General features: G+C 37.9%; 1 protein-coding gene across 4 annotated transcripts; it reads right to left on the bottom strand.

Moving 5' to 3' along the window:
• Nucleotides 1–2,384: 2,384 nt before the first annotated feature.
• On the bottom strand, nt 2,385–5,986 carry LOC143863571 (uncharacterized). 4 transcript variants are annotated; one of them, XR_013240905.1, is made up of 4 exons: nt 4,968–5,986; nt 4,569–4,686; nt 4,278–4,336; nt 2,385–4,025 (listed from the first exon to the last, which is right to left on the bottom strand). XR_013240905.1 is itself a non-coding variant. In XM_077374280.1 (4 exons), exons 1-3 carry the CDS (start codon nt 5,281–5,283, stop codon nt 4,281–4,283), a joined length of 414 nt encoding a protein of 137 aa, XP_077230395.1. In that variant the 5' UTR covers nt 5,284–5,986; the 3' UTR covers nt 2,385–4,025; nt 4,278–4,280. The 4 variants fall into 4 exon arrangements, 2 of the variants coding, with proteins under 2 accessions (XP_077230395.1, XP_077230396.1); XR_013240906.1 differs by having other exon boundaries at nt 4,590–4,686; XM_077374280.1 differs by having other exon boundaries at nt 5,044–5,986.
• Between the last annotated feature and the right edge of the window lie 21,570 nt (nt 5,987–27,556).

The raw sequence follows: 27,556 nt of genomic DNA, 5'->3' as shown, positions 1-27,556 counted from the left end.
TTCCGGATACGAAATCCGAGTGTTTTTGGTCGGAAATGAAATCCTTAACGGGGGAGGGAATGGGCTTTTCCATGTCATTTTTTGACTTATCGTAGAAATTCCACATGTATAATTCTATTTTCCCGGGAAAGCAAGTGAACACCAGAATTCTATCTTGTCAAGGTCTTGTCAAGCAAAAAAGAGGCTGTTTTCCAAGGATTTGCTTTCCTGGGAACGCAAGTGAACAGAGCCGAATAGGTAACTCCCTTCCACCTTTTGTCCTTCCTTCTCTGAGCAATTGAAAATGGACCTCTTCCGTGTTTGGATTGCAAGAGAAACATTTCTGATAGATTTTTTTTTTCTCTTAGGAAATTTTTGTCTTTCTGCAGTCAAGAGGGAAATCATATGATTATGATAAATTTACAGGGTTATTGGCATAGATTAAAGGTCGACGTTCTACATAAAAATTGAATAGGATTGGTTCAAATTATCTTTTTTTGGTCTGTAAAAGAAGTGTAAACTTTTAGAACTTTTTTTCCTTTCGAAACTTTTCCTAAAAATTCTTGTAATCCAAGCAGGTCTCTCTAAATATTTGTGATTGGATTGCAAGAAAAATATTTGTGATGGAAATCTTTTTCTCCAGAAATTATTTTCTTTTCACAATTTAGAGGAAAATAATATTGTTATGGGTAATTTATTTTAGAGAGACATTATGATAAATCGCAGGTCTCTCTAAATAAAAATTAAATAGGATTTGTTCAAGTTATTCTTCTTCTTGTGTACAAAATTTAGGCAGCTTTAGAAATAATTTTTCTTTCCAAACTTTTCTAGAAAATTATTGCAATCCAAAGAGGGTAAGGGACCCGAAATTTCTGAAACCTTCCCTCCTAAAAAAATCTCTTTACGTAACTTCCTTTTTTTTCTTCTGTTCTCTCTTTTTTTTTAATGGGTAACAGAAGTTGAGCCTCTGGCTCAATTGGTTAGGGCTTTTTCTTCTGTTCTTTGGACAACCGAAAAGGGAGATTTTTTTTCTTCTTCTTCTATTGTTTGGACAACTGAAAAGGGCTTCTCCAGGCCTTGTTTGGATTGCAAGAGAAACATTTTACATAATTTTTTGTCTTTTCAGAGTTTAGAGGGAAATGATATGATTATGATTAATTTAGGGCAGTGATAAATCGACCCCAAATATCTTAAATCGTCTCCCTATGTGTCTTTCTCTCTCCTCCCGGTTAGAGAGAGAAAGACAAATAAGGGATCGATTTAAGATATATAGGGTCGATTTATCACTGCCCTTAATTTAGAGGGTTATCATGGTGTCCCATGTGATGAAAAGGGGCACATTTATCATTTCGCTAAATTAAAGGTCGCTCTGAATAAAAATTGAATAGGGTTGGTTCAACTTATCTTTTTTTCGTGGGTAAAAGAAGTGCTAACCGTCTAGAGTAATTTTCCTCTCCTAACTTGCTTTACTGCTGTCTGCCGGCCCTTATTTCTATGGCATGTATGGCAATAATTAAAAAAAAATCATGGATTTTTCATGATTTTCTTTTAACCATAGGTGACAGAGGGTAGAGAGGCTTGGTGAAAGATGGGTAGAGAGGGCTGGTGAGAGAGATTTGAGAGGTCGTGAGGAGAGAGCATGTGATGGGGTTGGTAAACAAAGAAAAAACAAAATCCTGTTTAAAATATCTTTCTTGTTTTCCCTATTTTCCAACCCCATCTCATGCACATGGTTTTAAATTTCGACTGAAATCCGAAATTTTGGTTTTCGGTGAGGATCGAAACAGAAATTTCAAGAAAATGGCATTTTAAAAAAATAATAATAAATGTTACAAAATTTCGGCCGAAATTTCAGATTTCGGTGGGGTCCGAAATAGTTACCGAAACCGAAATTTAAAACCTTGCTCATGCACTCCTCATCCATGCCGCCCTCAAATATCTCCTCCTTTACCTCTTTGCTCCTCTATGACATTTGGTAAATAATATTCCATGATTTTTTCCATGGTTGCCAAACATGCCCTAAGTCATAAAAAAATAAATTTTCGATTCTGTTTTCTTTGAAACAGAGAGCCAAATGTTCTCATGTTTGGAAATTATAGATCTTTATTTTCTCTTTTGAAAATGGGTTTTATGGTTTTAGTTACTCTATGCTCTAACAATCTAAAACTTTGAAATTTGCTAAGTATAATTTGGGGTTTAGAATCGATTACTCTCGAAGACTTGGGCCTTAATAATTTAAAAGCCCAGGGACTTCATGTTACTTTTATGTTCATTTTTTTATATTGAAAATAGGGATATTTTTATACTGGATAGGCCCCACTGGATGGACAATCTGGATAATCATACATTATGCCATGTGTATATGATGAAGGAGCTAATCTGTTTCATTGATTTGGCAGGCTTAGATCCAAAGGAGAAGCTCACAGGGGTGGGATCAAGAAACTTCTTTCTTTGTGCAAAGCCTTTGGCTACATCCTGTTCCAACCAAGCAGAGAAAGCAGCTGCAAAGATGGGCTTTCCATGGATGAAGCTCATGGATTTCTTGCTCTGACTTGTAGTTTTCTTCTACTTCAGCCAAAAGGGCTGTGTGCATTATATTGTAATCCTATTTCTATTGTGGTGAGCAGCTTTGTAAAAAACACATCTCACATATATACATTAAGTTTACTCTATTCAAATTATTGCAAAACATCTATATAGTGATCAGTAATGTTTCCAAAGGCAAGGAAAAACAATGTTTCTAAAACAGCTACTAGGCTTCTTGGCCGCTTGCCCATCAATAGTCCAACATTTGAACAAAAAAGCTAATTTACTCCAAGAAAGTTGGATGCCTGAATTGGGTGTACATAAAACAAGAAACTATGCTCTTCTAATCAAAGTGTATTCAACTGCAAATTGGCCTAATCAGTGATTACCCAGATCATTGGATCCAATCACGAAAAATCGGGAAGAATCCCGTTGGGCAAGACGACCCATTTCTCCAAATCTTGGCAAAAAAAAAAAAAAAAGGCGGCGAAGAATGATTTTTGCCTGATTTTACGAAGCCAAGCAGAACTGATTAGGCTTTAGCAAATTAACTGTTGGATATGTTCTAATATAAGCCCATAGATAGTGGACTAGATGTATGGGCCCATATGGGCTGAAGCCCATAACCTCTCTTATTTCTCATCCTTATCTCTTCAATATTTATAACCGTAAATAGGGGCTGGGGGCAGCTGTCTTGGTATTCCACTTTGATACCTTGGGAGTAATGCTTCAAGCAAAACTCATGCTTATCTTCTCCACCGACCCTCTCTTCCCCCATCTTTCTCTAACATTAACATGTGAAAAACTTTGGATCAATGAAGAAGAGGTCAGGATCCCATACTTTTGCCTACGCTTCTCTTTCTATGGCGAAAAAGGACCAGGACACTCATTTCTACATAGATATCTCAACTACTGTGCATGTTTAGTCATAGTTTTTCAGGGGATGCGAGTGTAATCGGAGACATGCATAAGGCAGTGAAAAATCTGAGTAGTCCCCCCCTTGTCTATCAAACATAAAATGGTCACTGAAAGCCATGGGTTTCAAATTCGGTTTTGGATGCGTTTCGGTCCTCACCGAAACCGAAATTTCGGCCGAAATCCAACGAAATCAAATAAACAAATATTTATCTCGTACAAAAATTCAGGAAAATATTAAATAAGGAATGAAATCCAAATTTTCCGATGAAATTCCTTATAATTCGGACCGAAATTTCAACCGAAATTATTGAAATTTCGACCAAAATTATGAAATTTTGGTCGAAATAATGTAAGGTTTATGGTATTACCAGTTTCGATATCGGTGATTTCGGTCGAAATTTAAAACCATGCTGAAAACTGAACAAATCAGTAGGCAGCTGGAGGAATGGCCTATTTTCTATATGGAACTATACTACTCCCCATCTATCATAACTTTGGACGAACAGTGTACAAAACCTGGAAGAAATGAAGATTTTCATCATTTGGCATCATCATGCTTTGCCTTGTTATGGGATTGCAAGGCACCATCAGAGTTGAAACTCCTGTCGGGCAAAGACAGCATATTTTTGAGAGGTCAGAAGCTTGAATAACACCAGGCCACCTTTATTGTGAACTATGGGGCAAACCGGCAAACTGACCACTATCTATTTGTTGATATAGATACCAAATTAAAATGGTCAGGCCTCCAAAACGTTTATCAATAATTATTATTTCAAAATTTGCAACTTTAGGCCAGCAAAAAGCATTAATTTCGCTAAATTAATCAAAACAAACTGCAAAAAACGAAAGCATACCTGTTACAAGATTTGCAAGAGAATTGGCCACCAAATTTTGGGGTTTGAGGCTTCGACACCTACAGTTTATAAGTTGGTTAATAACATATACGCAGTACTGGAACTTAGATTTAAAAAAGTATGGAAACTCAATATCAAATCTCTACAAGAGATCAAAATTTAATATCCAAAAATTGCCGAGACCAAAGATGGTCCAATACTCAAAAGCTTAGCTAGACTCTTCTCGTGAAAGGGGAATTGGGAAATGTTTTTCACAATAAAAAATCAACAACGTGTTTAATAGACACATACAAGCAGGGTGAGGTAGCACACCCGTCTTCTGACCACTGGGTGTGACCAATTTGTCCTTCTTCTCATGAAGAGGTGGCCTAGCAGCAGGTTCAGCAGATCTCTTCTTACTTGATTCAGCCTTCACAAAAGGAAAACAATCATATTGAAAAAAGAAGCTGAGACATTATCCACAAATTCAATAAGCAATGAGCTTAACGAGGGAGGCATTGTTTTTTTTTTTTTGTTGAAAAGGTAACGGAAATTGCATTATATGAGAGAGAGAGAGAGAGAGAGAGAGAGAGAGAGAGAGAGAGAGAGAGAGAGAGAGAGAGAGACGTCCCCAAGATCAACAATGACAATGCGAAAAGGCCCCTCCCATAAGAGGGCCACATAAAACCCAAAAAGTGAAAAAATATTTACATCACAGGATTAGTGGAGAGTAGCAAGGAGGCGCAGTCCACCCCTTCCTTGGCAAGCACATCCGCGAAATCATTACCCGATCTAAGAGTATGATTGAGCACAGGTCGAATAGTTGATCCCTGATCTCATCTATCTTGAAAGCGAGAAGCCAAGGACCACAAGCTTTGTTACCGGCCCAAGCAATGGTATTGGATGAGTCTCCTTCAGCAATAAGGGGTCCGAGATCATTCTGTGCATACCACCGCAAGGCAAACAAGAGGGCTGACAACTCCGCTTCATTTGCGTCACAGTCCTCCAATGGCCCCGAGAAAGTCATTAAAATATTGGCGAAATGGTCCCGGATGACACCCCCGATACCAGCCTTTCCAGGGTTACCATAAGAACTGCCGTCGAAATTCAGTTTGAACCATCCCTCAGGGGGAGGTTTCCATTGCGGTAATATCTGGACCACTGCTTTCCGCTCGGAGATCACCACCGCCCAATTCCTAATCAACTCACCGGTGGAATAGTGGATACCTCCTCTGGCTTTTGCTCAGCTTATGATGGAGAGTTTAATGTCGAAAACCACCTTTGACCAACCTCGCTCGTTTCCGCTGAAAATGCAGTTGTCACGCTCAGCCCACAGGTGCCATACAATCGCAAACGGGATTGACAGCCACATGGATTCACCAACCCGGCCAGTCAACATGCCCCACCAATTATTGATAACAGTACGAATGCTTCCCTGGAGTACCCATGAAAAACCAAAGAACCTGAAAATTCCCATCCATACCTTATATGCGAATGGGCAGAGAAGGAATAGATGATCCAAATTCTCTTCCGCCATTTTGCACAAAACACAATGATTCGCTAATTGGAGTCCCCTAGTCTTCAGTCTCTCACAGGTGTTAATGTCGTTGAGCGGTAAAGTCCATGGGAATCCCTTGATACTATGGATTGTAAACATTTATTTTTTCACGAGGGAGGCATAGTAAACATACCTTCTCAGGGGTATCTTCATCCTCCTCAGAGCTTTCATCTCCATCATCACTTTGGCCTTCCCCTTGAAGCATGTCCCTGTAACAGAATCCATCATAAAACCTTGAATAACCAAGCAAGGCAAAATTGGGCTTGTCAGTATATGCCTTGCTGAAGTTTTAATAGCAGCCAAGAATCACAAAAAATGACAAAACAACATTTGAGAAATTAAAAAACACGCATCTTTTAGTCACAATTCTTTCTTCTTTTGATACTAACCACGTCGTATTATAAGACAAACTCACTTTGTCTTTTATTATTTAATCAGGGGAAATGATATCCCCCCTCCCCCGCCCGCCCCCCCCCCCCCCCCCCCCCCCCCCCCCAAAACAACCTCTCCTCCTCCTCTTCCACAGCACAGCAAGAACCTTACTGAACCTGCAGAACGTGCTAGAGAACTTGCTGCGGAATTTGAAGAACTTGCTACGAAAGTTGCAGAACCTGCAGAACGTGCTGCAGAACTTGCTGAGTAAATTACAGAAATTGCAGAACGTGTTGCAGAACTTGCTGCTAAGACGCCTGTCCCTGAGAAGAAGGCTATGTTGGTTACACCTGGTGGCCAGAAGTAAGGTGTGCTACCTCACCTTGCTTGTATGCGACCATTAAACAATATGTTTATTTTATATATTGTGAAAAATTTGCCCAATTCCCCTTTCGCGAGAAGAGAGTGCAACAAAGCTTTTGAATAGTGGAGAGCATATTCGATCTCTGCAATATTTTTGGATTTTAAATTTTGATCTTTTGTAGAGATTTCATATTGGGTTTCTAATGATTATATATTAAAACTAGTTCTTTTTGTTTTCAACATTCAGGGAACCCAAAGTCAGAGAAGGAGAAGCCTAAACATGCTATGGGTAAAACAATGCTGCAAAACCTGAATCATCTGCTGCTAAGAAAGTGAAAATGTCAATTGTCCATGAGGATGATAATGATGATGACAATGAGGATGATGATGAATCTGAGGAAGATAAATCAGATGACGAGGTATGTGTTTTTTTTTTCCTACAGTGAAATAACAAAAGATACCTATTTGGCTAGAAGCTCCTCCCGATTATTACGATGGCACTTCCCCCACGATGGTTTTTAGGGTTTCTTGTGCTCCTCAAGATAACCAGGTTTACCCGATGATTGGCCAAGAATCTTTTGTTTCAACACCTCTAGCACGCCTGTTACCCCTCTCTCTAGCAGCAGATATACTTATATTCATGATGAATGTGAATTGTGATATACTTATATTCATGATGAATGTGAATTGTGAAGGGACTCAAAGGAGTTGATGTTCACCATATTTTTGTCCGAAATAGTAATGCTACGAATTTCTTACTGACCTCATCATCCTTCCCTTGCTAGTAAATTCTCGTCATCTATTGCTTGTGAAGGAGTTGCTAGATATTAGTTTCATTTGGAGCACTCTCCTTGCTGTCTTTCTTGTGAAATCGTTGCATTGGAATTCCATTAAGAAAGAGTCTGCCGTGATCTTGCCAGCATTTGGATTGCAACTTGAAACACACTATAGGAGATAATTGTGGTAGCGGGACTCTTCCACTTAGGGTTCGGCGAATCTATGGTATGGGTGGTAGAGTGTGTGACCCCTGTTACTCGTTATTGGAGCCTGGCTTTGCTAATACACAGTGAAGCAGAGCTGATGTTAGTTTCTCAGGAATTACGACCGCCCGTGAAAATGATGGTTCTTGTATGGGAGGCTTTGTGTGCTGCCATGGATGGTAAAACAAAAGCTGGTTAGTAATGTTGGATGACCCTTCAAAAAGTATGTCGGATGACATGTTACAGTAATATAATTTGAGGGCTAAAAGCAGTCATGGGAGCTGATCAATGACATGTTACAGTAATCAGTTCAATGCTTCTTGTTGACCAACTGAAGTTTATTCTATTAATACAATTTTTTTGCCAATGATATTTGCAGTACCATTTTTTGATAATTAGACGAACTCACCTTGTCTCTTCCTTTTTAATTGGCCGGTGAGATTTTTTGGGACTTGTAATAGCTTTTGACAGCTGATTAAGGGAAATGATATTTCCCCCCTCTTCACAGATAAAATCCCCCCCTTTAACGTTATTTGTTAAGTTTTAAAGGCAAAGAAAAACGTTGAAGGGGGTGAATTTATGCTGAAGCAGTGAGCCATTCTCACAGAAACCGTTGAGAGGGGGATGTATGAATCGGACTATCAAAGGGAAAACCAAGGGCATTCATCCTAGTGCTTTTACCTTCCCATCACCGGCTTGTTTTATTGCTTTACTTTTCCATTTAATTTTGTGCACGTTCGGATTGATTTGCCCAGCGGATTTTCTCAACATAAACTAAACAATACAAAAAATATTCATCATGAATGATCATTTCTTTGTTCTTTTTTTTTCTCCGCCTCCATTTTGTCATGCTGCTATGATGTAACGTGCAGTTGTCCCGAGGCAGCAGGATGTATAATATAGGCCCCCCTATTTCCTCTCCTACAGTCAGTGGCTTATTCGGCGTTATGTCACAATTCATTAATTCTCGGGCATAGTTGTTCACGAAACATGGCATGTGACATCTGTCGGCGGTGGGAGTCAACCATCCGAGCGTACCAAAATAAAAACATTCACACAAGCAGCGTGTAGAACTGATAGAACCTGATGTCCTTGACATCAGAATAGTAATCTGCATATGGAAAAAATAATTTGATGCGAGAAGTCTCTCGAAGAGCGTCCTCTAGCCCGAGATTCCTATTGTGGTGATCCGGAAGGATTTCACTAAACCCAAGAGGACGAACCGTACACCCGAGAATTAATAAGCCCAGTGGATAATTTATAAGCATTTGATTCAACCCTTCCTTTTGCCATGGGTTTTAGGGATGCTGAAAGGATGGCCGAGCGTACGATGGATGGAATTGCGTATTAGTTGTCTCCCTGGACAGAAGAAAGTCCAGGGGTGGAAGAGCAGAACGTATATGATCGGGAGTAAGGATTACTTATCATTGTATCCCTTTATCGGGCGGGATGGAATGAAAGTAGTCCCCTCCACGGCCTTGCTTTTCGTTTGTGTAGACACCCCATTTTTACCGAACCCTAAAACATCAAGTTTGAATAAAAATCCATCAAATAAGAGAATTAGTGTCCCAAATTTTACCCTAGACTAGGTTAGGATCCCAAGTAGGTCCCGGCCAAAATTTGCCTAATAAGACGAGCGTAGTTAGAATAAATAGTGTAAAGAGAAGTGTGTATTATCTAGATTAGGGGTGTCCCTTGGAAGAAAGAAGTGAATGTGTGTCACATGGGGGGGGCGGGGGTGTCCAAAAATTTAAAGGGGGAATTAGTTCTTTAATTAATTTTCATTAAACATTATTTTTAGGGGCCACCTCATCCAAATAAAACAAAGGCAAAACATTGCAATGAGGGTGTCTCAAACAACTTGGGGGCTAAAAATTAAGCAAAAACCTTATAAATATGAGCTAAATGTTCTCATTTAAAAAAATAGGGGTTTTAAAAAATAATGAGAGAGAGAGAGAGAGAGAGAGAGAGAGCTTTTGCTTCAAACCCTAATCTCCTTATCTTCTTCCTCGGCCAATGCTCCGATCAAGCTCCGTTGGAAACCGTAGCTCAGGTCCTACAATCTTAGATCCAAATCTTTAAATCGGAAATTCAAGCTTTTAAGCTTTGGATCCAGATCATAGCTTCTTAAAATCCAGTCGTCTTCATTGGATCTAGGAGATTATGCAATCGATCATCATTGTTGTGCTACAGCTGAGCTAATAAGTGAAAAGGAAGACCGTTCACATTTATGCAAAGGTAACAAAACTCAGGTATTTGTTAAGGCATTTGATCTATAATTCTGTTTTGAATGTGGTTATAATGTTATATTACTCTCACTTGCTGATTTTTCTTATAAAAACTTAAAAAGTAGATGTTTGTCTTTGAGGTCTTCTTTAATTCAGCCTATTAGATTTTAGTAGTGGTTATATTGCTGAAATGATAATGAATAATGGCTTAAGTTCATCAATTAGACATATTCACACTGATTGTGTTGATTTATTTTGGTAATGATCAAGGATCTAATGGAGTCGTTTTAGTCTTGGTGAGCGTTTTGGCAAATTCTGTAAGATATTGTAATAAGCAATGGCTAGATGGTACAATCAATATTATACCATCTGGAGTATAACGAGTAAAAATACATTAAATAATGAACCTAATGATGTAAACAACCCTACTTGTCTACTGCTTTTATGAGAATCTAAAGGCAGTAGACAATTGATTGTACCACATATCAGAATTGTAGACAACCGTGCTGGTCTACAATCAATATTGATTGTACAATTTGTACCACATATCAGAATCTAAACAATATTATAAAGAGAAAATGACCAAAAAAAGGGCTTTGATATGACAATCACTTGTCAAGGGGAGACTTGGAAATGACCAATCCAGAGTGATGGTGACTGGTTTGGGTAGGTTTAGGACAAAACTACCCTTAAAGTCATATAAGTGTTTTTACAGTATTTACTCTCTCTCTCTCTCTCTCTCTCTCTCTCTCTCTCTCTCTCTCTCTCTCTCGCCGTTCCTCTCTCGCCGGCTCTCACTCGCTCTCGCTGGCCATCTCTCTCTGTCGTAGGCACCCTCTCTCTCCCCCTCTCTGGTGTGATTCTCTCTGATCCTCTCTCTCGTGGCCCTCTCTCTCTCTCTGTCATCGGCATCCTCTCTCTCCCCCCCTCTCCGGCCCTCTGTCTCTCCAGTAGCCTCTGATTATGAGAGGACCTCATTTTCACAGGTTGGTACTCTTTCCCTCTTAGTTGTGTTTTGATATTGTAAGTTAGGGTTTTGAGAAAATCAGTTTAGAAACAAAAAATTAGGAGTTTTGAGAAAATCAGTTGAGAAACAAAAAATTAGGAGTTTTGAGAAAAGTTTAGGAACAAAAAATTAGGGGTTTTGAAAAAATCAGTTTAGACTCAAACAAATAAGTTAGGGTTGGTACTCTCTCTCTCTCTCTCTCTCAGTTGGGAAAATCAGAGAGAGAGAGAGAGAGAGAGAGAGAGAGAGAGAGAGAGAGAGAGAGAGAGAGAGAGAGTAATCAAACCCCTAATCGAAACCTGTAATTTTTTTTAGAAATCTAAGGTTTGAAGCCCTAAAGTTTGGTTTAAACCCCTAATTTTTTTAGAAAACCTATGGTTTAAAACCCTAAAGTTTGGTTTAAACCCCTAATTTTTTTTAGAAAACCTATGGTTTAAACCCCTAAAGATTGGTTTAAACTCCTAATTTTCCCATAATTTGTCAGAAATTATGGTTTTAAACTCCTAAAGTTTGGTTTAAACCAATAATTTGTTAGAAATCATTGGTTTAAAGTTGAGAAAACCAGTTTAGCAAAACCCTATATTTTCCCAAATCAGTTGAGAAAACCCTATATTTCGAAAAATCAGCAACTAAACCCCTAATTTTTTAATAAATCTAGGGTTTAAACCAATAATTTGTGATAAACCAATAATTTCTCACAAATTATTGGTTTAAACCTCTAAAGTTTGGTTTAAGCCATTGGTTTAAACCCCTCTCTCACATTGTCACTCTCTCCCTCTCAGTTTTAAGTTAGGGTTTTGAGAAAATCCGTTTAGAATTTTCCCTATATTTTCCCAAATCAGTTGATTGAACCCTATAGTTAGAAAAATCAGCAACTGAACCCCTAATTTTTGTATAAATCTATGGTTTAAACCAATAATTTCTCACAAACTATTTGTTTAAACCTCTAAAGTTTGGTTTAAACCAATAATTTGATAGAAATCATTGATTTAAGCTCCATCTATCAGAAATTATTGGTTTAAATCCCTAAATCTTGAACAATTAATGGTTTAAACCAATAATTTGTGAGAAAGCATTGGTTTAAACCCTTAATAATTCGAAATAAGTTGGTTTAAATCCTTAATTGTTCTAAAATGTATGGTTTAAACCTATAAGTTCTCACAGATTAGTGGTTTAAATCCCTAAATGTTGAAAATCAATGGTTTAAACCAATTATTTGTGAGAAATCATTGGTTTAAACCCCTACTATGTCCAAAATTAGCTCATAAGTTTTGAAAAATGATGGTTTAAACCAATATTTTGGTAGAAATCATTGTCTATAACCCCTAATTTTTGGAAAATATATGCTTTAAACCTATAGTTTCTCAAAAATTATTGGTTTAAACCTATATGTTTTGAAAAACCTATAGTTTCTATATGGTTGGCATCACAGTTAAGAAGAATGTTGGGTTTTGATCCCTAATGGATCAAAAGGGTAAAATTCTGGTTGTTAAAGAATTTTGGTAGACAACTTTGTTAATTTTTTTCCTGAAATTCTGTCTGAATAGGTCCAAATCTGATTAATTGGATTGGATTCCATCTTTTCCACATAGTGATCATCTCATGAAACCATGGTAATGCCTCCGGTTATTCTTTTAAGCCTTGTTTTCCATCTTTTTCATATAGTGAAAATGTTGTATATATCTGATAATTCTTTGTTTTGCAGGCGTCTTATGCTACGTCGAGATGCTGCCCCTCCAAGTTTCACGACTTCTTCAAGACCCTGAAGTTGAGGAAAGCACATACCGATATGCTAGAGAGAAGCCCATTTGGGGCCTTGCTTAATCTTGAAGGTGTCAAATTGCACAAGGCAATATTGACTGTCCTCATGCTATCCTAGATACCTAAGTCGAGGGCATTTAAAATAGGTGGCATATTAGTCCCCTTTGAGGTCAGGGATTTAGCATTGGCATTGATCCTAAGCATTATAGGGGATAGAATACGGATACACTGGCATTCAACAGAGGAGGTCGAAGGTTGGAGGTTTGCCCGTGCTTGGGCGAGATTTGGTGAGATTGCAGATGTTATCAGGGCAGAGTCCAGATCGGATGAGATTGCATCGGTCCAGGCGACAGTGAGACATGTGTTGCTGCTCTGTGCTTTTTGCCCGGGCTGACCCTATGGATCACAGGACGAAATCCTGCCTCTTCTCCTACTTAGGAGAGAGACCGTGAGAAGAGTTGCTTGGGCATACCCCGTCTACGACTTCCTAGTAGAGTCATTGGATGCATATTCCAAAAACGGGAAGATGGGATATATCACCGGATGTGCTATTATGCTACAGGTAAAGAGTACATATATTATATACATGATTAGTCTTTTGTAAGTTTGGTTATTTGTTCTCTAAATATTGTCTGTCTTCATTCCAGGTGTGGCTATTCGAGCATACTACCTTTTGGGCACCTTCTACTCGTTTCCACTCGCTCTCCACTCACGTTGACGCCCAGTTCTCTACCCTTTATCAGTACCTCTCCGGTGGTTTGTCGAGTCAACACCCGGGCAGTTTCTCTTCTTCTCCGCCACCACCTCCTCCAGAGCAGTAGATGGATGCAGTTATTTGCTGATGGCTCTCTTTTTTGGCTCCGACTCCTTTGGTATATTTGGAGTCTCTTTGTGGATGTTTTGGGCTGTATTAGCTTTATATTCAGAGTCTCTTTGTAGATGGATGCAGTTATTTGCAAATGGCATGAAAGTTTTCTTTTCAGCATCTAAAATGAAACATGTGTTACAAACTTCATTCATGGAGAGAAATATAGAGAGAGTAAACAATTTTCTTAAGCCCAAATCCAACGCCGGAGCTGTTATATAATCAACCATTTTCTAGGTACAAATTAAAGCCTGTACATTATAGGGTATAAAAACAGTAAAATTTCTCATTGTTGCATATCTACACAAAATGCTGGGCCATTCCCATATAACTTCATAATCTTTAGATGAATCCTCACTGGTTGAATTGCTCAATGGTTGATTGCTCCCTAGTCCAGAAGTTTTGGAGCCGCGTCTAGTTGACGACCCCGGACTTCTTGAAGAAATCTAACATTGAAACTGTATTGGGTGCAAAAATAGGCCACCTACATGGAAAATTCAACACGCCAGCAAGTTGTTTAAATGTTTCATCTCATTTTATGCATGGTCTTGAGAAGAATTCACCTTCTAATGGTTCACAAGAAAACAAAAATTACATACCAGGAGGCAGGCAGAATAGCCCTAGAAACAGTTTCTATCAACGAAATCCAAGTCCCTTCAATTCAAATGATCCAAAAAATACAAAAAAAGAATCATACTTTAAAGAACGGAGACAGGCAGGATAGGCCGGGCCTGCAATAAAATTACCAAGAATAGTTTAAAGCTGGCACGGATTGTATCAAGGATCATAATATAAGAGAAAACACAAGTCAAAAAATTACATACCAGTGTCCCAATGGTGCGGAAGGCCTGATTGGGACCGTGTTTGGCTGAGGAATTACGATGGGCGGATTCTTATACGATCTCTTATTATGTCCAAGTTGACCGCAAGTACCGCACTTATGGTACACTCCTCTTTGCATCCCTCTCTCCGTTCTCACTTTTTTCGATCAGCCTGGCTGTCGTCTTGATTTTGGCGGCAATACCAACTGCAAAGGATGGGTAGGCTCCGGCCATTGCGATCGGTCTAACGTGGGATAAATTGCTCCATCGTAAATCCTCCGATACGTATCGGCATGATAGCATTCCTCGCAGTAACTGTATGGGTCTCGTTGGTCCAGTCCCATGGTTGCTATCGCATGGGAGCACAGCATTCCCATCGTTTGGAACAAACGACACATATATGTTTTCTTTTCTAAGTCCACCTCATCAACGTGGTACTTGGACTTGACCTCATATACGGTCCAACCACACTGGTGCGCCATATAACCACCTGCTAGAATACGTTCATCGACCAACCAGTCTTCTGCATTTGGGGTCAAACGAGTCGTCCACTTGCTACCTGCCTTCTGACGGTACTGAAAGAAGTCAGATAGTCTCCATCTTGTCTATTCGACAAGTGCTGCAATAGGCAGCTCCTTTGCGCCCTTTAAAAGTGCATTGAAGCTCTCAGCTGCGTTAGTTGTCAGCACGTTATATCTAGAACCTTCAAAATACGCGCTGGCCCAATTTTGTTTAGGAATCTCCGATATCTATTTCTCTGTGCTTTTACTCATGCTTTTAATACTCTCCATCGCATCCTTAAAAGCACCCTCCCTTAGGAAATATGCAGCATTCATAAAAAGTTTTCGGAGATCTTCACTCTTAAATTTTTCATGGAAGTTGGCACTGAGGTGGTGGATGCAATAGAAATGGTGCGACCCTGGCAGAGCTTCCGCTACGGCTCTAGGCAACCCCTTCGTCCGGTCGGACCCAATCATGATGACATCTCGTCCTGCCGAAATGAAATTCTGACGAAACAAATGCAGGAACCATACCCAGCTATCATACGTCTCGGCCTCGACTACTGCAAGTGCCAACGGGAATAACCCATTGTTGCCATCTATCGCAGTTGCGGCTAGTGGCCTTGGGATGATCGTTCCCTTTCATTGTGCTTGAGCATGTGTGCTGAGGGATAAATGTTTTTACCTTAACATAATCTGTATAAGTGGTCCCTCTGATACGCCATGCGCAGGTACGATCCTTGCATCTAACGCCGTACTTTGTAGGATTTGTCTCTTGTGGGACAAACACAAACCGATGCCGGATTGCGTACTTTGTGACTTTCTACTGAAAGACTTTAAGATTTGGGAACATTGCCCCGACCGTGAAATCCTCAGGTCCCACGATCACTTTTACTTCATCACCCCCTACAATCATATCATTCGCTTCCATCGGCTGCCTTATATTTGTATTTCCCAAAGCATCGCCTAGATAATTAGTAGGTTCATCCTCCTCCTCGTCACTCATCTCATCATCGTCACTGAAGTCCTCTTCATCATCACCGAAGTCCTCCTCATCATCGTTATAACTGTCATTGTTCGGTCGAACCAAATCATTAGCATGAATATCACCTCCAAAATTCCTACACTAGTCCGAATCGTTTCTGCCTGGTTGGGTTTTCTCAAACTCGGTCTCAGTCGCGTCGGTCTCATTCAAAGTGGGATCTTCGAAATCCTGATTCAAGTCCACTTCATACCTGCAGATCGGTAGCCAATTAAAGATAAAGTAATTGATTTAGAAATGAAACGAAGGAATATTAATCTCACCCAACAATTGTTCAATACTATAATTTACCGATGTATGGTATGAATACCGCCAAGCGTTCTTTTCTCTTTTCGAGCAACGGCCGTTAGACTCGGTGATGCAGGAAGCACGGAGACAGTATTAATATTCGGCCTCGAAGCCTCTGCAAATGAGGAAGGAATCGTAGGGTCCGGAGAATTTTTTCCTCTGAATCTGAACTCTTTAGTTACATATAGGCTCAAGGTGTTAATGACTGTACTATCAAAGAGCATCATTACCAGATCAAGGTCGTCGTCATCTCGAATATCATATAAGATGATCTGAGATGGGTCAAAAACATATCGACACTTTATAGATAGAGAAACCTCACTTCAATTGGTCCCAATTTTGCTATGAATTAGATTGTCAAAATCTCTATATTTTGTTCTCCGACCCACAATAAGAGGCAACTTCTTCCCGCCGACGTATTCAAATGATACTGCATCTTTTGAAATGCCGTCGACGTGTAAGACAAAAGAAGCCATTCGTTCCTCTCTTATGTAAAGACAAAATTAAACACTGATTAGAAGTTGTTTAAAGCAATTTAAACGTACTAAAAATGGAAAGAGAAGAGAATGGAAAGGAAGCTACATACCTTTCCATGGAAGGGAGTTAGTATTAGTGCAATGCAATGGAATGATGCTTTGGAGTGAACCAATCGAATGGTGGTTTATGCCCCTACAAATGAAGCAATGGAAATGATTTTTTAACAATTACGGGCTTTCTCAACTGATTTCTCAAACTTCAGTGTAAAACAACTGATTTCTCACAAATTATTGGTTTAAACCATTATTTTTTCTAAACTTTTGGGATTTAAACCGATAATGTGTCACAAATTATAGGTTTAAACCATTGATTTCTCGAAAATTAGAGGTTATCTCAACTGATTTCAGAAATATTATGTCTTTAAACATATAATTTTTGACAAATTATTGGTTTAAACCATTGACCTTTCAAAGTTTAAGGGTTCTCTCAATTGATTTCCTAAATACTAAGGGTTTGAACGAATGATTTCTTAACAATTATTGGTTTAAACCATTGATTTTCAAAACTTTATGGGTTTAAACCAATAATTTCTGAGAAACTATTGGTTTAAACTATTGATCTTTGAAAAATTACAACTGATTTTAAATATATTACGGGTTTTAAACAATGATTTCTCACAAATATTGGTTTAAACCATTGTTTTTCAAAACTAGGGGTTTAAACCATTAATGTGTGAGAAATTATTGATTTAAACCACTGATATTTAAAAAATTAGGAGTTTTCTCAACTGAGTTTTAAAATATTAGGGGTTTAAACCAATGATATCTCACAAATTATTGGTTTAAACCATTAATTTTTCAAATTTTAGGATTTAAACCAATAATGTGTGAGAAATTATTTGTATAAACCATTGATCTTTAACAAATTATTTCTTCAAACCATTTATTTCTCAAACTTTAGGGGTTTAAACCAATAATGGGTTAGAAACTATAGGTTTTAAATCATTGATTTTTTTAAAAATTAGAGGTTTTCTAAAGTGGTTTCAGAAATATTAGGGGTTTAAACCAATGATTTCTCCCAATTTAGGGGTATCAACCAATAATGTATGTGAACTTATACGTTTAAACCATTGATTTATGAAAATGTAGGTCTTTATCAACAGATTCACCAAATACTTGGGGTTTAAACTAATAATTTGTTATCGATTGTTGGTCTAAACCATTAATTGTTTAACAATTAGGTGTTTTCTCAACAGATTTTGGGTTTTATAGCAGATATTTCACCCAAGTATTGGTTTAAACCATTAATAGTTCAAAACTTAGTAGTTTAAATAAATAACTTGTGACAAACTGTAGGTTTAAACCATTGATTTTTTCAGAAATTAGGAATTTCCCAACTGATTTTCTAAAAATTTGTGGTTTAAACCATGCAGATTATGGGTTTAAAAAATAATTTCTGAGAAACTATTGGTTTAAACCATTGATATTTGAAAAATTACAACTGATTTTCGATATATTACGGGTTTTAAAAAATAATTTCTCACAAATATTGGTTTAAACCATTTTTTTCAAAACTTAGGGGTTTAAACCATTAATGTTTCAGAAATTATTGATTTAAACCATTGATCTTTGAAAAATTAGGTGTTTTCTCAACTGATTTTTAAAATATTAGGGGTTTAAACCAATGATATCTCACAAATGATTGGTTTAAACTAATGATTTTTCAAACTTTAGGAGTTTAAACCAATAATGTGTGAGAAATTATTTGTATATACCATTGATTGATCTTTAAAAATTAGGGGTTTTTTAACTAATTTGTTATATAGGTTTTACCCAATGAATTCTAAAAAATTATTGCTTCAAACCATTTATTTCTCAAACTTTAGAGGTTTAAACCAATAATGAGTTAGAAACTATAGGTTTTAAACCATTGGTTTTTTAAAAATTAGGGTTTTCTCAAGTGGTTTCAGAAATATTAGGGGGTTTAAATCAATGAGTTCTCACAATTTAGGGGTTTCAACCAATAATGTATTTGAATTTATAAGTTTAAACCATTGATTTGTGAAAGTTTAGGTCTTTATCAACTGATTTACAAAATACTAGGGGTTTAAACCTATAATTTGTTATCAATTGTTGGTCTAAACCATTAATTGTTTAAAATTAGGGGTTTTCTCAACTGATTTGGGGGTTTAAACCAGATATGTCTCCCAAAGTATTGGTTTAAACCATTAATACTTCAAAACTTAGTGGTTTAAACCAATAATTTGTGACAAACTGTAGGTTTAAACCATTGATTTTTCAGAAATTAGGTATTTCCCAACTGATATTCTAAAAATTTGTGGTTTAAACGAATGATTTTTCACAGATTTAGGGGTTTAAACCAATAATGTCTGAGAAATTATTGGTTTAAACCATACATTTTCCAACCTGAGAAGCGTGCCGCTGTGTGGGGAGTGCCTTCTTTTGTGCCGGTGATGGGGAGAGAGAGGGCAAGCGAGAGAGGTAGAGAGAGTGTCGGAGAGAGAGAGAGAGAGAGAGAGAGAGAGAGAGAGAGAGGCGGGAGAGAAAATGCCGGAGAGAGAGAAAGAGAGGCGGGAGAGGGAACGCCGGAGAGAGAGAAAGAGAGGCGGGAGAGAGAACGCCGGAGAGATAGAGAGAGGCGGGAGAGGGAACGCCGAAGAGAGAGAGAACGCCAGAGAGAGAGAGAGAGAGAGAGAGAGAGAGAGAGAGAGAGAGAGAGAGAGAGAGAGAGAGAGAGAGAGAAGATGGTGAAAAGTGGGTGAAATGTGGGTCTTTATCACCTGCAATTTGATTTGAGAGAGAGAGAGAGACAAGTGGGTGAAAAATAGTCTTTATCACCTGCAATTTGATTTGATAGGGGGAGAGAGAGAGGGAGAGGGAGAGAGAAAAACATACACTAAGGGCATTCTCATCCTTAAAACTCTTCATTGGTCATCTACAACTCTCCTCCCTTGACAGATCATTGTCATATCAAAGCCCTTTTTTTGGTCATTTTCTCTATTATAAATTCAAACTCCTTCATTATTACAATGAAATAAATATTGTTTCAGAATGTGTGTCCTTGTGTACAAAGGAGGATTGATCGTTCCTTCGAAGTGGATCAAGTAGTTGATCTTCACTTCAAGAAGATCAAATCGGTTGCGAACCGATTTGGGTTCGTAACAAAAAATCCAATGGAAATAAATACATAAAATCCCATGATATTGAATATTCTTAATAGGTGAAGTAGTTCAGAGATTGAAACCACAATAATAATGAAGAAAAAAAATCAACAAACGGAGAAATTCTAGGGAGAAGAAATATGCGAGGAAGTTAATAAATGATTACCCCGAATCTCCATTGATGGAGCACTGAAATGGTAAAGTAAGAGAGTTTAGGGTTTTTCGCAAAGAGGTTTTGATGGAGTTTCAAAATGAAGGAGCGAATGAGATGAGCTCTAGGGTTTAGTGGGGACTTAGAAAGGGAAGCTTTTACACTTTTAAATTTGAAAGGGAAATGTTACAAGAAAAATATTTATGAACCGTGTGGCTTTCATGAAGGACGGTGACAGTAAAACATTGTGTAATATGATTAGGCTTGTGAATAATGTCAGCCATTACAAATCTGGCTGGCCCATTGATCTTTGATCAAGGGGGTCAAAATGACATATTTTAGATCTTTCCCAAGAACCTTCAATACAGGATTGGGACCCGCAACTTCATAGGATAATCCAAACGATTCATTTGTTGGACCACATTGCAAATAAGTTGTACCCCAAAAATCATCTCCATAGGGTGATCCTTACCCTCTGATCTATAGGGGCCCATACTCTTATAGAAACCTATCTAGATCGGATGGTTATGATCATCCTATGGAGAGTATGCGAGTTTAGATCATCCTATGAAGTGGGGCATGTGGACGCGAAAGTTCGTTGATCTGGTTGGCAACACAACTCTGGCTCAAAACCATTGGCCCTACCTTGATGAGATATTCTTAGTCTTTTAATCCATAATTGGTGAGAGAGGGGTTGGGCGGGTGAAGTAGCTAAAAATCATGAAACAAAATACAGGAAACTAGTTTCTCCAAGTGGTGAGAAGGGTCTGAAAATCAGGAAACAAAAAACTCTACTCAAAATCCAATCGAATTTTTCCTGATTTTTGGCCACTTTTCACCCTTATCTCAATCGGCCTTCTCATATCACTCTCCTCTCCCCACTCACCCTACCCCACTTTCACCACTTGGAGACACTAATTTATCATGAAAATTTTTCCACCAAGGGTCAATTGTTTTTTGGTTTTAATATAGGGAAGTTACTAAAGTATAGAAGATTAAATAACGTCTTCTCCAACAGCTTAAGCTTTTGGAGCAATTGGTTGTTTCACATGGTATCAGAGCAAAGGTTCTGGATTAAAACTCTTTGATATTAAAAATCCACATCTAATGGTCAACCCAAAAGAGGGGCCACATGTGCCATGTGTAGGCCAACCCTAAAAAGAGGGGCCACACATGAGAGGGAGTGTTAAAGTATAAACGATTAAACAACGCCTTCGCCAATAGCCTAAGCTTTTGGAGCAATTAGTTGTTTCACCGAAATGATATATCTACCCCCTTTTGTCCGTCTCCCAACCCACGCCCCCCCTCCCCCCCCCCCTCAACACTCCGTTGTAGTGTAAAAAAGTAGCCTCAATTACACTGGAGGGTGGTTGCCGGGTGAAGAAAGGGGGTGAATACATCATTTCTCTTTTATATTAGACTCTGGTTGGATGCCACATGCATGGCATCCTCAAGAATTTCCCAATAATAAAAAAATGCAATTTTCTTCAACTTTATGGTGCTTGGTTGCCAATTTTGCATCGAAATCCTTGGAGACTACCGGACAAGTTTCAGAGATAATAATTGCGTCTAGTGGCGTGGCATCAATGACCTCTCCTTGTTCTTTCCAAGCCAAATTTCTCAGAAAGGGAACAATTTGGCTTGGAAAATTATGCTGTTTTTTTTCCTCTCTCTCTTTCTCTATCTTCCTTCTCTCTCCTCTGTTTCTACATTGATCCCCCTCTGACTACTCTACTAGGTTGGCAACCAAACACTACTCTATTTTACAAGGTAAATCAAATGTTCGTCTCTTCCCTATTGACTACTTATACCACTAATCTATAAGGTAACTGCCTGTATCCAAACATATCTAAAATTATTTTTGTTGTTGCACACTTGCCACAAAAAGGGTTGGAACAAGCGACTGTTTTCTGTTAAAATTTTGTTGACCGGGTGTTGTATTAGGAACACCAGCATGGCTCCCCCACTTTTCTGCCATCTTTCCCAATATGCCGATGGGGCTTCAACCACCCTGTCTTCTCTTTCCTATTTCTTGCAACTGAAGATGTTTCTTCTCCTATTCTTTTTCTCTTGTTTTTCTATCTTAAGTTTTCAATCTAATGATCCCAACCAAACGGATCCTTGAGATTTGGTTGTTTTCCCTTTGTCGTATTGCTTGCTATAATGGGCCCATCCTAAGATGCAACTGTTTGGTTGCCACATGCCTGGCATCCTCAATTATTTCCCAAGCAAAACCAAATACACTTTTTGGTGACTTTATGGTGTTTGGTTGCCACATGCCTGGCATCCTCAAGTATTTCCTAAGCAAAAAAAAATGCACTTTTTGGTAACTTTATAGTGTTTGGTTGCCAATTTAGCATCGAAATCCCTAGAGACTACTAGACAAGTTTCAGAGGTCATGAAATAGACCAAACGTAAATTCGTTTTTAATAGGGGGTATTTTCGTATTTTCCCATAAAATCTATATTAGGGTTTTTTGGAATTAGCATAAATACTAATTCTGGGTTTATTTCTCCATAGAAATCCTAATCACCGGTGAAAAATTGCTTATTTTGTGATCCGCAGCATTCTGTGGTGTTTTGTGGACTAGGCCTATGGCCTGAAGTGTTCACCTATTTTTGTTTTGATCGGTTCTGTTATTGTTTCGGATATGGCTACAGTCTCAGTTTCTGCACTTGAAATATGCATGATTATCTCTTAAACCTAATGAGCATGGATATTTGTTTCCTTATTTCTTTTTTTCTTTTTCTTTTTTTATGACATAGGGTATCCCCACTCCAATATTTAGGGTGGGACTATTCCTATGGATGTGCGCAATCACACGTAAACCATGCGCATCAGGTAAGCCCGGGGGATTCGAACTCTCGTCACTGGGGAGCACACCCATGACTTTAAGCCAAAGAGCCACATCCATACGTGTTGTTTCCTTATTTCTTATTCGTGACATATTGTGATTCTTTGGTTATTCCATTGTATTCCTTGTTTTATCGGCATGCTTAGACCCTGCTGATTTGGGATAGCGGAAGACTAACTTTATTTAGGGGCTGTTTGGATACACGGATTTTAGACTCCAGGCTTTTAGTTTGAAAACAGTGTAAAAGAGGGTTCATGATGAAGCTGCTCTATGCTGTCATGACAACGATTCTTGGATTTTAAGTTAGAAATCCAGGTTTTTGAAATCTCTCCCGCATCCTCAGATTTCTAAAACCTGGAAACATGAGATGATCTGCTACTCTCTTGCTGACTGAAAGACGGGCGAGAAGTCAGAAAACAACGGCTGGTCCTCTTCTTCTCTTGTCTTTTATCTAAAAATTTTAAGAAATCCCGGATTCTAAAATTCATGTATCCAAACAGCTTTTCCAGGGGATGATTTGCTAATCTCTTGCTGAAGGAAAGAAGGGCGAGAAGTCATAAAACGACGGCTAGTCCGCTTCTTCTCTCGTCTCTTATCTAAAATTTCGAAGAAATCCCGGATTCTAAAATCCGCGTATCCAAACGGCCCCTTAAAGAAATTCTGAATTTCTTACTTTATTAGAGTGAGTACTAGTTTGGATTACGTTACATGTCAATTTTTTGGTATTATTGGTAGTGATGTGAGACATGTTTAATCATGTCATTAAATAGTTGTGATTGGATTTGGATTTACATTTAAATGTGTTCGAGCATGGTTCTAATTATTTCTGTTAACCCTGTATGCTTGTAGAGTTTACTTTGCAAGTATCTGTTGTTGTTACATGTCGGTCCATGGTAATGGTTTGGGGTGTGACAGGTAATAATTGCATGCCTGGTGATGTGGCCTCAATGTCCCCTCTAATACTTTTCAAGCAATATTTCTCAAAAAATGGAGGAATTTGGCGTGGAAAATTTGCTTCTCTCTCTCTCTCTATTTTCTTTCTATATTGGTAATGACACCCTCTCCAACTGTTCTAGGAGGTTGGCAACCAAACGTGAATTATCACTATTCTGCAAGGTAAATCCTAGGCAAATCAAATGTTTTTCTCCTCCCTATTGACTACTTAGTACCACTAATCTACAAGTAAACTACCTGCATCGAAACAGAGTCTTATGAACAGATGTATGTCCTTATTGACAGATGTATGTCTCTCTGGAATCACGTGGGTCACCTTATGATGTTCCGCTACCCAAACTGTCACGATTATACATGGATAATGATATATTCACCCCTTTTTCTTCGTTGCCAACCCTCTTGTGGTGTAAAAGGGATCAGAGGGGTAGCCCACGGAAGAAAGGGGGTGAATTTATCACTTCCCTTGTCCTTTATCTCGTGTAGGACCCAATGTTGATAGTCGGACCCAATAATAAAATGTCCCTAAGTTAGGTGGTGAGAGGTAAAAGGCTGTGCTAATAGGTTGCGGCCCTGTCTCCATGTGGGGCCATGTACGAAATTTATGGACGCCATTTTGCTCTTTTATTATGCACAGGGGAAATGTTAAAGTACAAAAGATTAAATAACGCCTTATCCAACAGCTTAAGCTATTGGAGTAACTGGTTGTTTCACATGGTATCAGAGCAAAGGTCTCCCGTTCAAACCTCAAGTATGGCCACACGTGAAGGGGAGCGTCAAAGTATAAAAGATTAAATAACGCCTTCTCCAACAACTTAAGCTATTGGGTAATTGGAAGTTTCACAGGAAATATCATCATTTGCTTTATTCCTTCTCCAAGAGGGCGAGCTCTGGGGCAACTGTAAGGTTGCGCCACTGTGATCTCGCAATCACATGTTCGAGTCACAGAAACAGCCTCTCTACAAAGCAGGGGTAAGGTACATCTAGCCCTCCCCAGACCTCACATTGGCAGGAGCCTCGTTCACTATATATCAAGATGAAAAATGGGCAACTTCTTTTCATTTTTTCTCGGGATTTTTGTTGATTAGTCCCTACATGGCAAAATAATTGCTTATTAGTCCCTAAGAAAAGCATATTATCTTAGCAGTCCTACTTTTTGAAAATATTTACTAAAATGTCCCGAAAACTCACCAACGTTAATTTTCTCTGTTAAAAATTTTAAAATGGCAAATTTAACACCCCCCCTCCCCATTTAATCCGTTTTAACGTTTTTAGATTTCCCTTCTAATATTTTTAGAAAATAACTAGGAAATAAGCAAAAATATTATCTCTTCGAATATTCTCATAAAAAAACCTTCAACAAAAAAAGCATTTTAAATAAATTGAAAATCCCTCTAAAATAAATTAAATAGGGTCGCTTTGAGTTATCTTTTCTTCATGGATAAATAAAGTAAGAGATTTTAGGAATATTTCTCATTTCAAACTTTTCCACGAAATTCCTATCTTGGTTGGATTGCAAGAAAATATCTCTGATGGAAAATTATTTCTATGAAATTTTTTTTCCAATGATTTAAGAGGAGAATTATTTCTATTAATTTAGAGGGAGAATGTCAAAGGGAAAGTCAAAATGGGATAAAACGTTAACAACTTTGAAGGATTTTACAAGATTTTTGAAGAGAATATTGGAAAAGATATTACTTTCTCTTATTTCCTGAATTTTCTTCTAAAATATTGGAAGGGAAATCAAAATACGCCAAAACGGATTAAAGGGGTTGGGGGTAAATTTGCCATTTTAGAATTTTTAACAGAGAAAATTGACATAGGTGAGTTTTAGGGACTTTTTAGCAAATATTTTTCTAAAAGTAGGACTGCTAAGATAATATGCTTTTCTTAGGGACTAATAAGCAATTATTTTGCCATGTAGGATCTAATCAGCAACAATCCTTTTTTTTTTTTTTTTCTATTTCCTTGTAGACTCAGCTTACCATTTCAGTTTTCCAGACGACCCAGCTGTAAATGTTAAAATGCCTTATTTAAGTGGATGCATGTTAACAATTTGGTTTCGAGAAAATTCTCAAAAAAATGTGTTCAATTACATAAATACTTTTGGCTTTTGACTTAGTGGTTGGAAAGACCTATATTGTTTCTTCATGAGAAAGAGTTTTTATATGGTGTAAACCCATATACTCCAGCATTTTTCAAAAAAGTATTGTACGGGCATGGTTTTAAATTTCGACCGAAATCCGAAATTTTGGATTTCGGTGGAGACCGACACCGAAATCGACCAAAACCGAAACGGTCATTTATTTCGGCCGAAATTTCGGAAAACCGAAATTTGACCAAAAAAAACTGTTTTTTTTTATATTAATTTAATATTTTACCAAAATTTCGATAATTTTGGCCGAAATTTAATATTAAATAAAATATTGGTTTTGGGTTATGTATCAGATTTCGACCGAAATTTCAAAATTCCATAGTCCGAAACCGGAACCGAAACCAAAATTTTAAACCTTGGTACGGGTCACACCATAGGATGATCCAAACCGTCCATTAGATAAGCCACAATGCAAATAGGTTGTGCCTAAAAAATCATTTTCACAGGGTAATCTAATGAAAAACAATGCAAATAGTATTGTACGGGTCACACTTGAGGGTCGACATTTTTACATTTTTCGCAAATAGGTGCAAATTTGCCATAATAGGTATACCTTTATAGCATATGTACAAACAGGTGGGAATTTGCCTTGATAGGTCGACCTTTTCAGCATTTGACCAAACAGGTAGGAAGACCAATTACAGGTCAACCTGTAGGTCGACCTTTCCACCATTCCGTCATACAAGTGTAAAACATGTGAAAAGGTAGACCTTTCCACCATTCCGTCATACAGGTGTTCATAAAGTTATTGCAACATTGACACCCAATGAAGTACTATTATATTGTGTGAAGCAATATTTCTACTCTGGAACCACTATTTGTACCTTGGAACCACTACATAATGGTAAATAGTGGTTCCTAGGTATAATTAGTGATTCCTGAGTATAATTAGTGGTTCCTAGGTATAATGAGTGCTTTTGAGTGTTTAAAACCCTATAAATACAGTCATTCTCACAAGTATTAGGCCATATAAACTATGAACCACCATAACATCCGAGTGTTTAGAAAACTATTTAATCCATTGTTCATAAATTCATTGCAACATTGACACCCAATGAAGTACTATTAGATTGTGTGAAGCAATATTTCTACTATGGAACCACTATTTATAGCTTGGAACCACTACATAATGGTAAATAGTGGTTCCTAGGTATAATGAGTGCTTCTGAGTGTTTAAAACCCTATAAATATAGTCATTCTCACAAGTATTAGGCCATTTAAACTAAGAACCACCATAACATCCGAGTGACAATACACCATATATCCAAGCATTAGGCCATCTAAACAATACACCATAGCATTGTAAAGAGGATGATGACAATAACAAATGCCTAACAAAACCATAACAAATCCCTAACAAATAAACAAGATGATGACAATACACCATAGCATTATAAGGAACATGTTAAACCTATGCAAATGTATCACAATGGACCTACTTGAGAAGCTTAGGTTTGATTGCCAAAGAAAAATAAAAGATCCAATAAAATCTACATTTTAGGAGAGGGGAGTTTCACCTCTTTGTAATGGAATTTCGTTTGGGTTTTTTACAAAGATAATGGCGTTTGATTTTGGCATGGGGAAGAAGGTAAAAATGTCAAAATGTTAGGTGAAAAAATGCATTGGGATTTGTTGCTTACTTTTTTAGAGGGAAAACCAACACAAGGGCATTTTTGTCCAAAAACACTCATTGGGATGCGTTTCACCCCTTTTTGAGAAATTAGCCAACTTAACCCTTTTTTGAGAA

Source organism: Tasmannia lanceolata, unplaced genomic scaffold (genome assembly GCF_043159265.1).
Source record: "Tasmannia lanceolata isolate RefF3 unplaced genomic scaffold, GAP_Taslan_0.1 ptg000044l, whole genome shotgun sequence".
NCBI lineage: Eukaryota > Viridiplantae > Streptophyta > Magnoliopsida > Canellales > Winteraceae > Tasmannia > Tasmannia lanceolata.
The sequence above is the reverse complement of the archived record's forward strand: the minus strand, read 5'-3'. Positions and strand labels throughout refer to the sequence as shown.

Bases quoted from the DNA above. Each gene is read 5' to 3' on its own strand.
- LOC143863571 (XM_077374280.1), bottom strand. From the start codon at position 5,283: ATGACTTTCTCGGGGCCATTGGAGGACTGTGACGCAAATGAAGCGGAG. The intron at 4,687-5,043 runs GTAATGATTTCG...CCTTTTGTGAAG, and splicing joins CAATCATACTCTTAGATCGG to GCTGAATCAAGTAAGAAGAG. The intron at 4,337-4,568 runs GTATGTGTCTAT...TATAAACTGTAG, and splicing joins TGTGCTACCTCACCCTGCTT to GTGTCGAAGCCTCAAACCCC.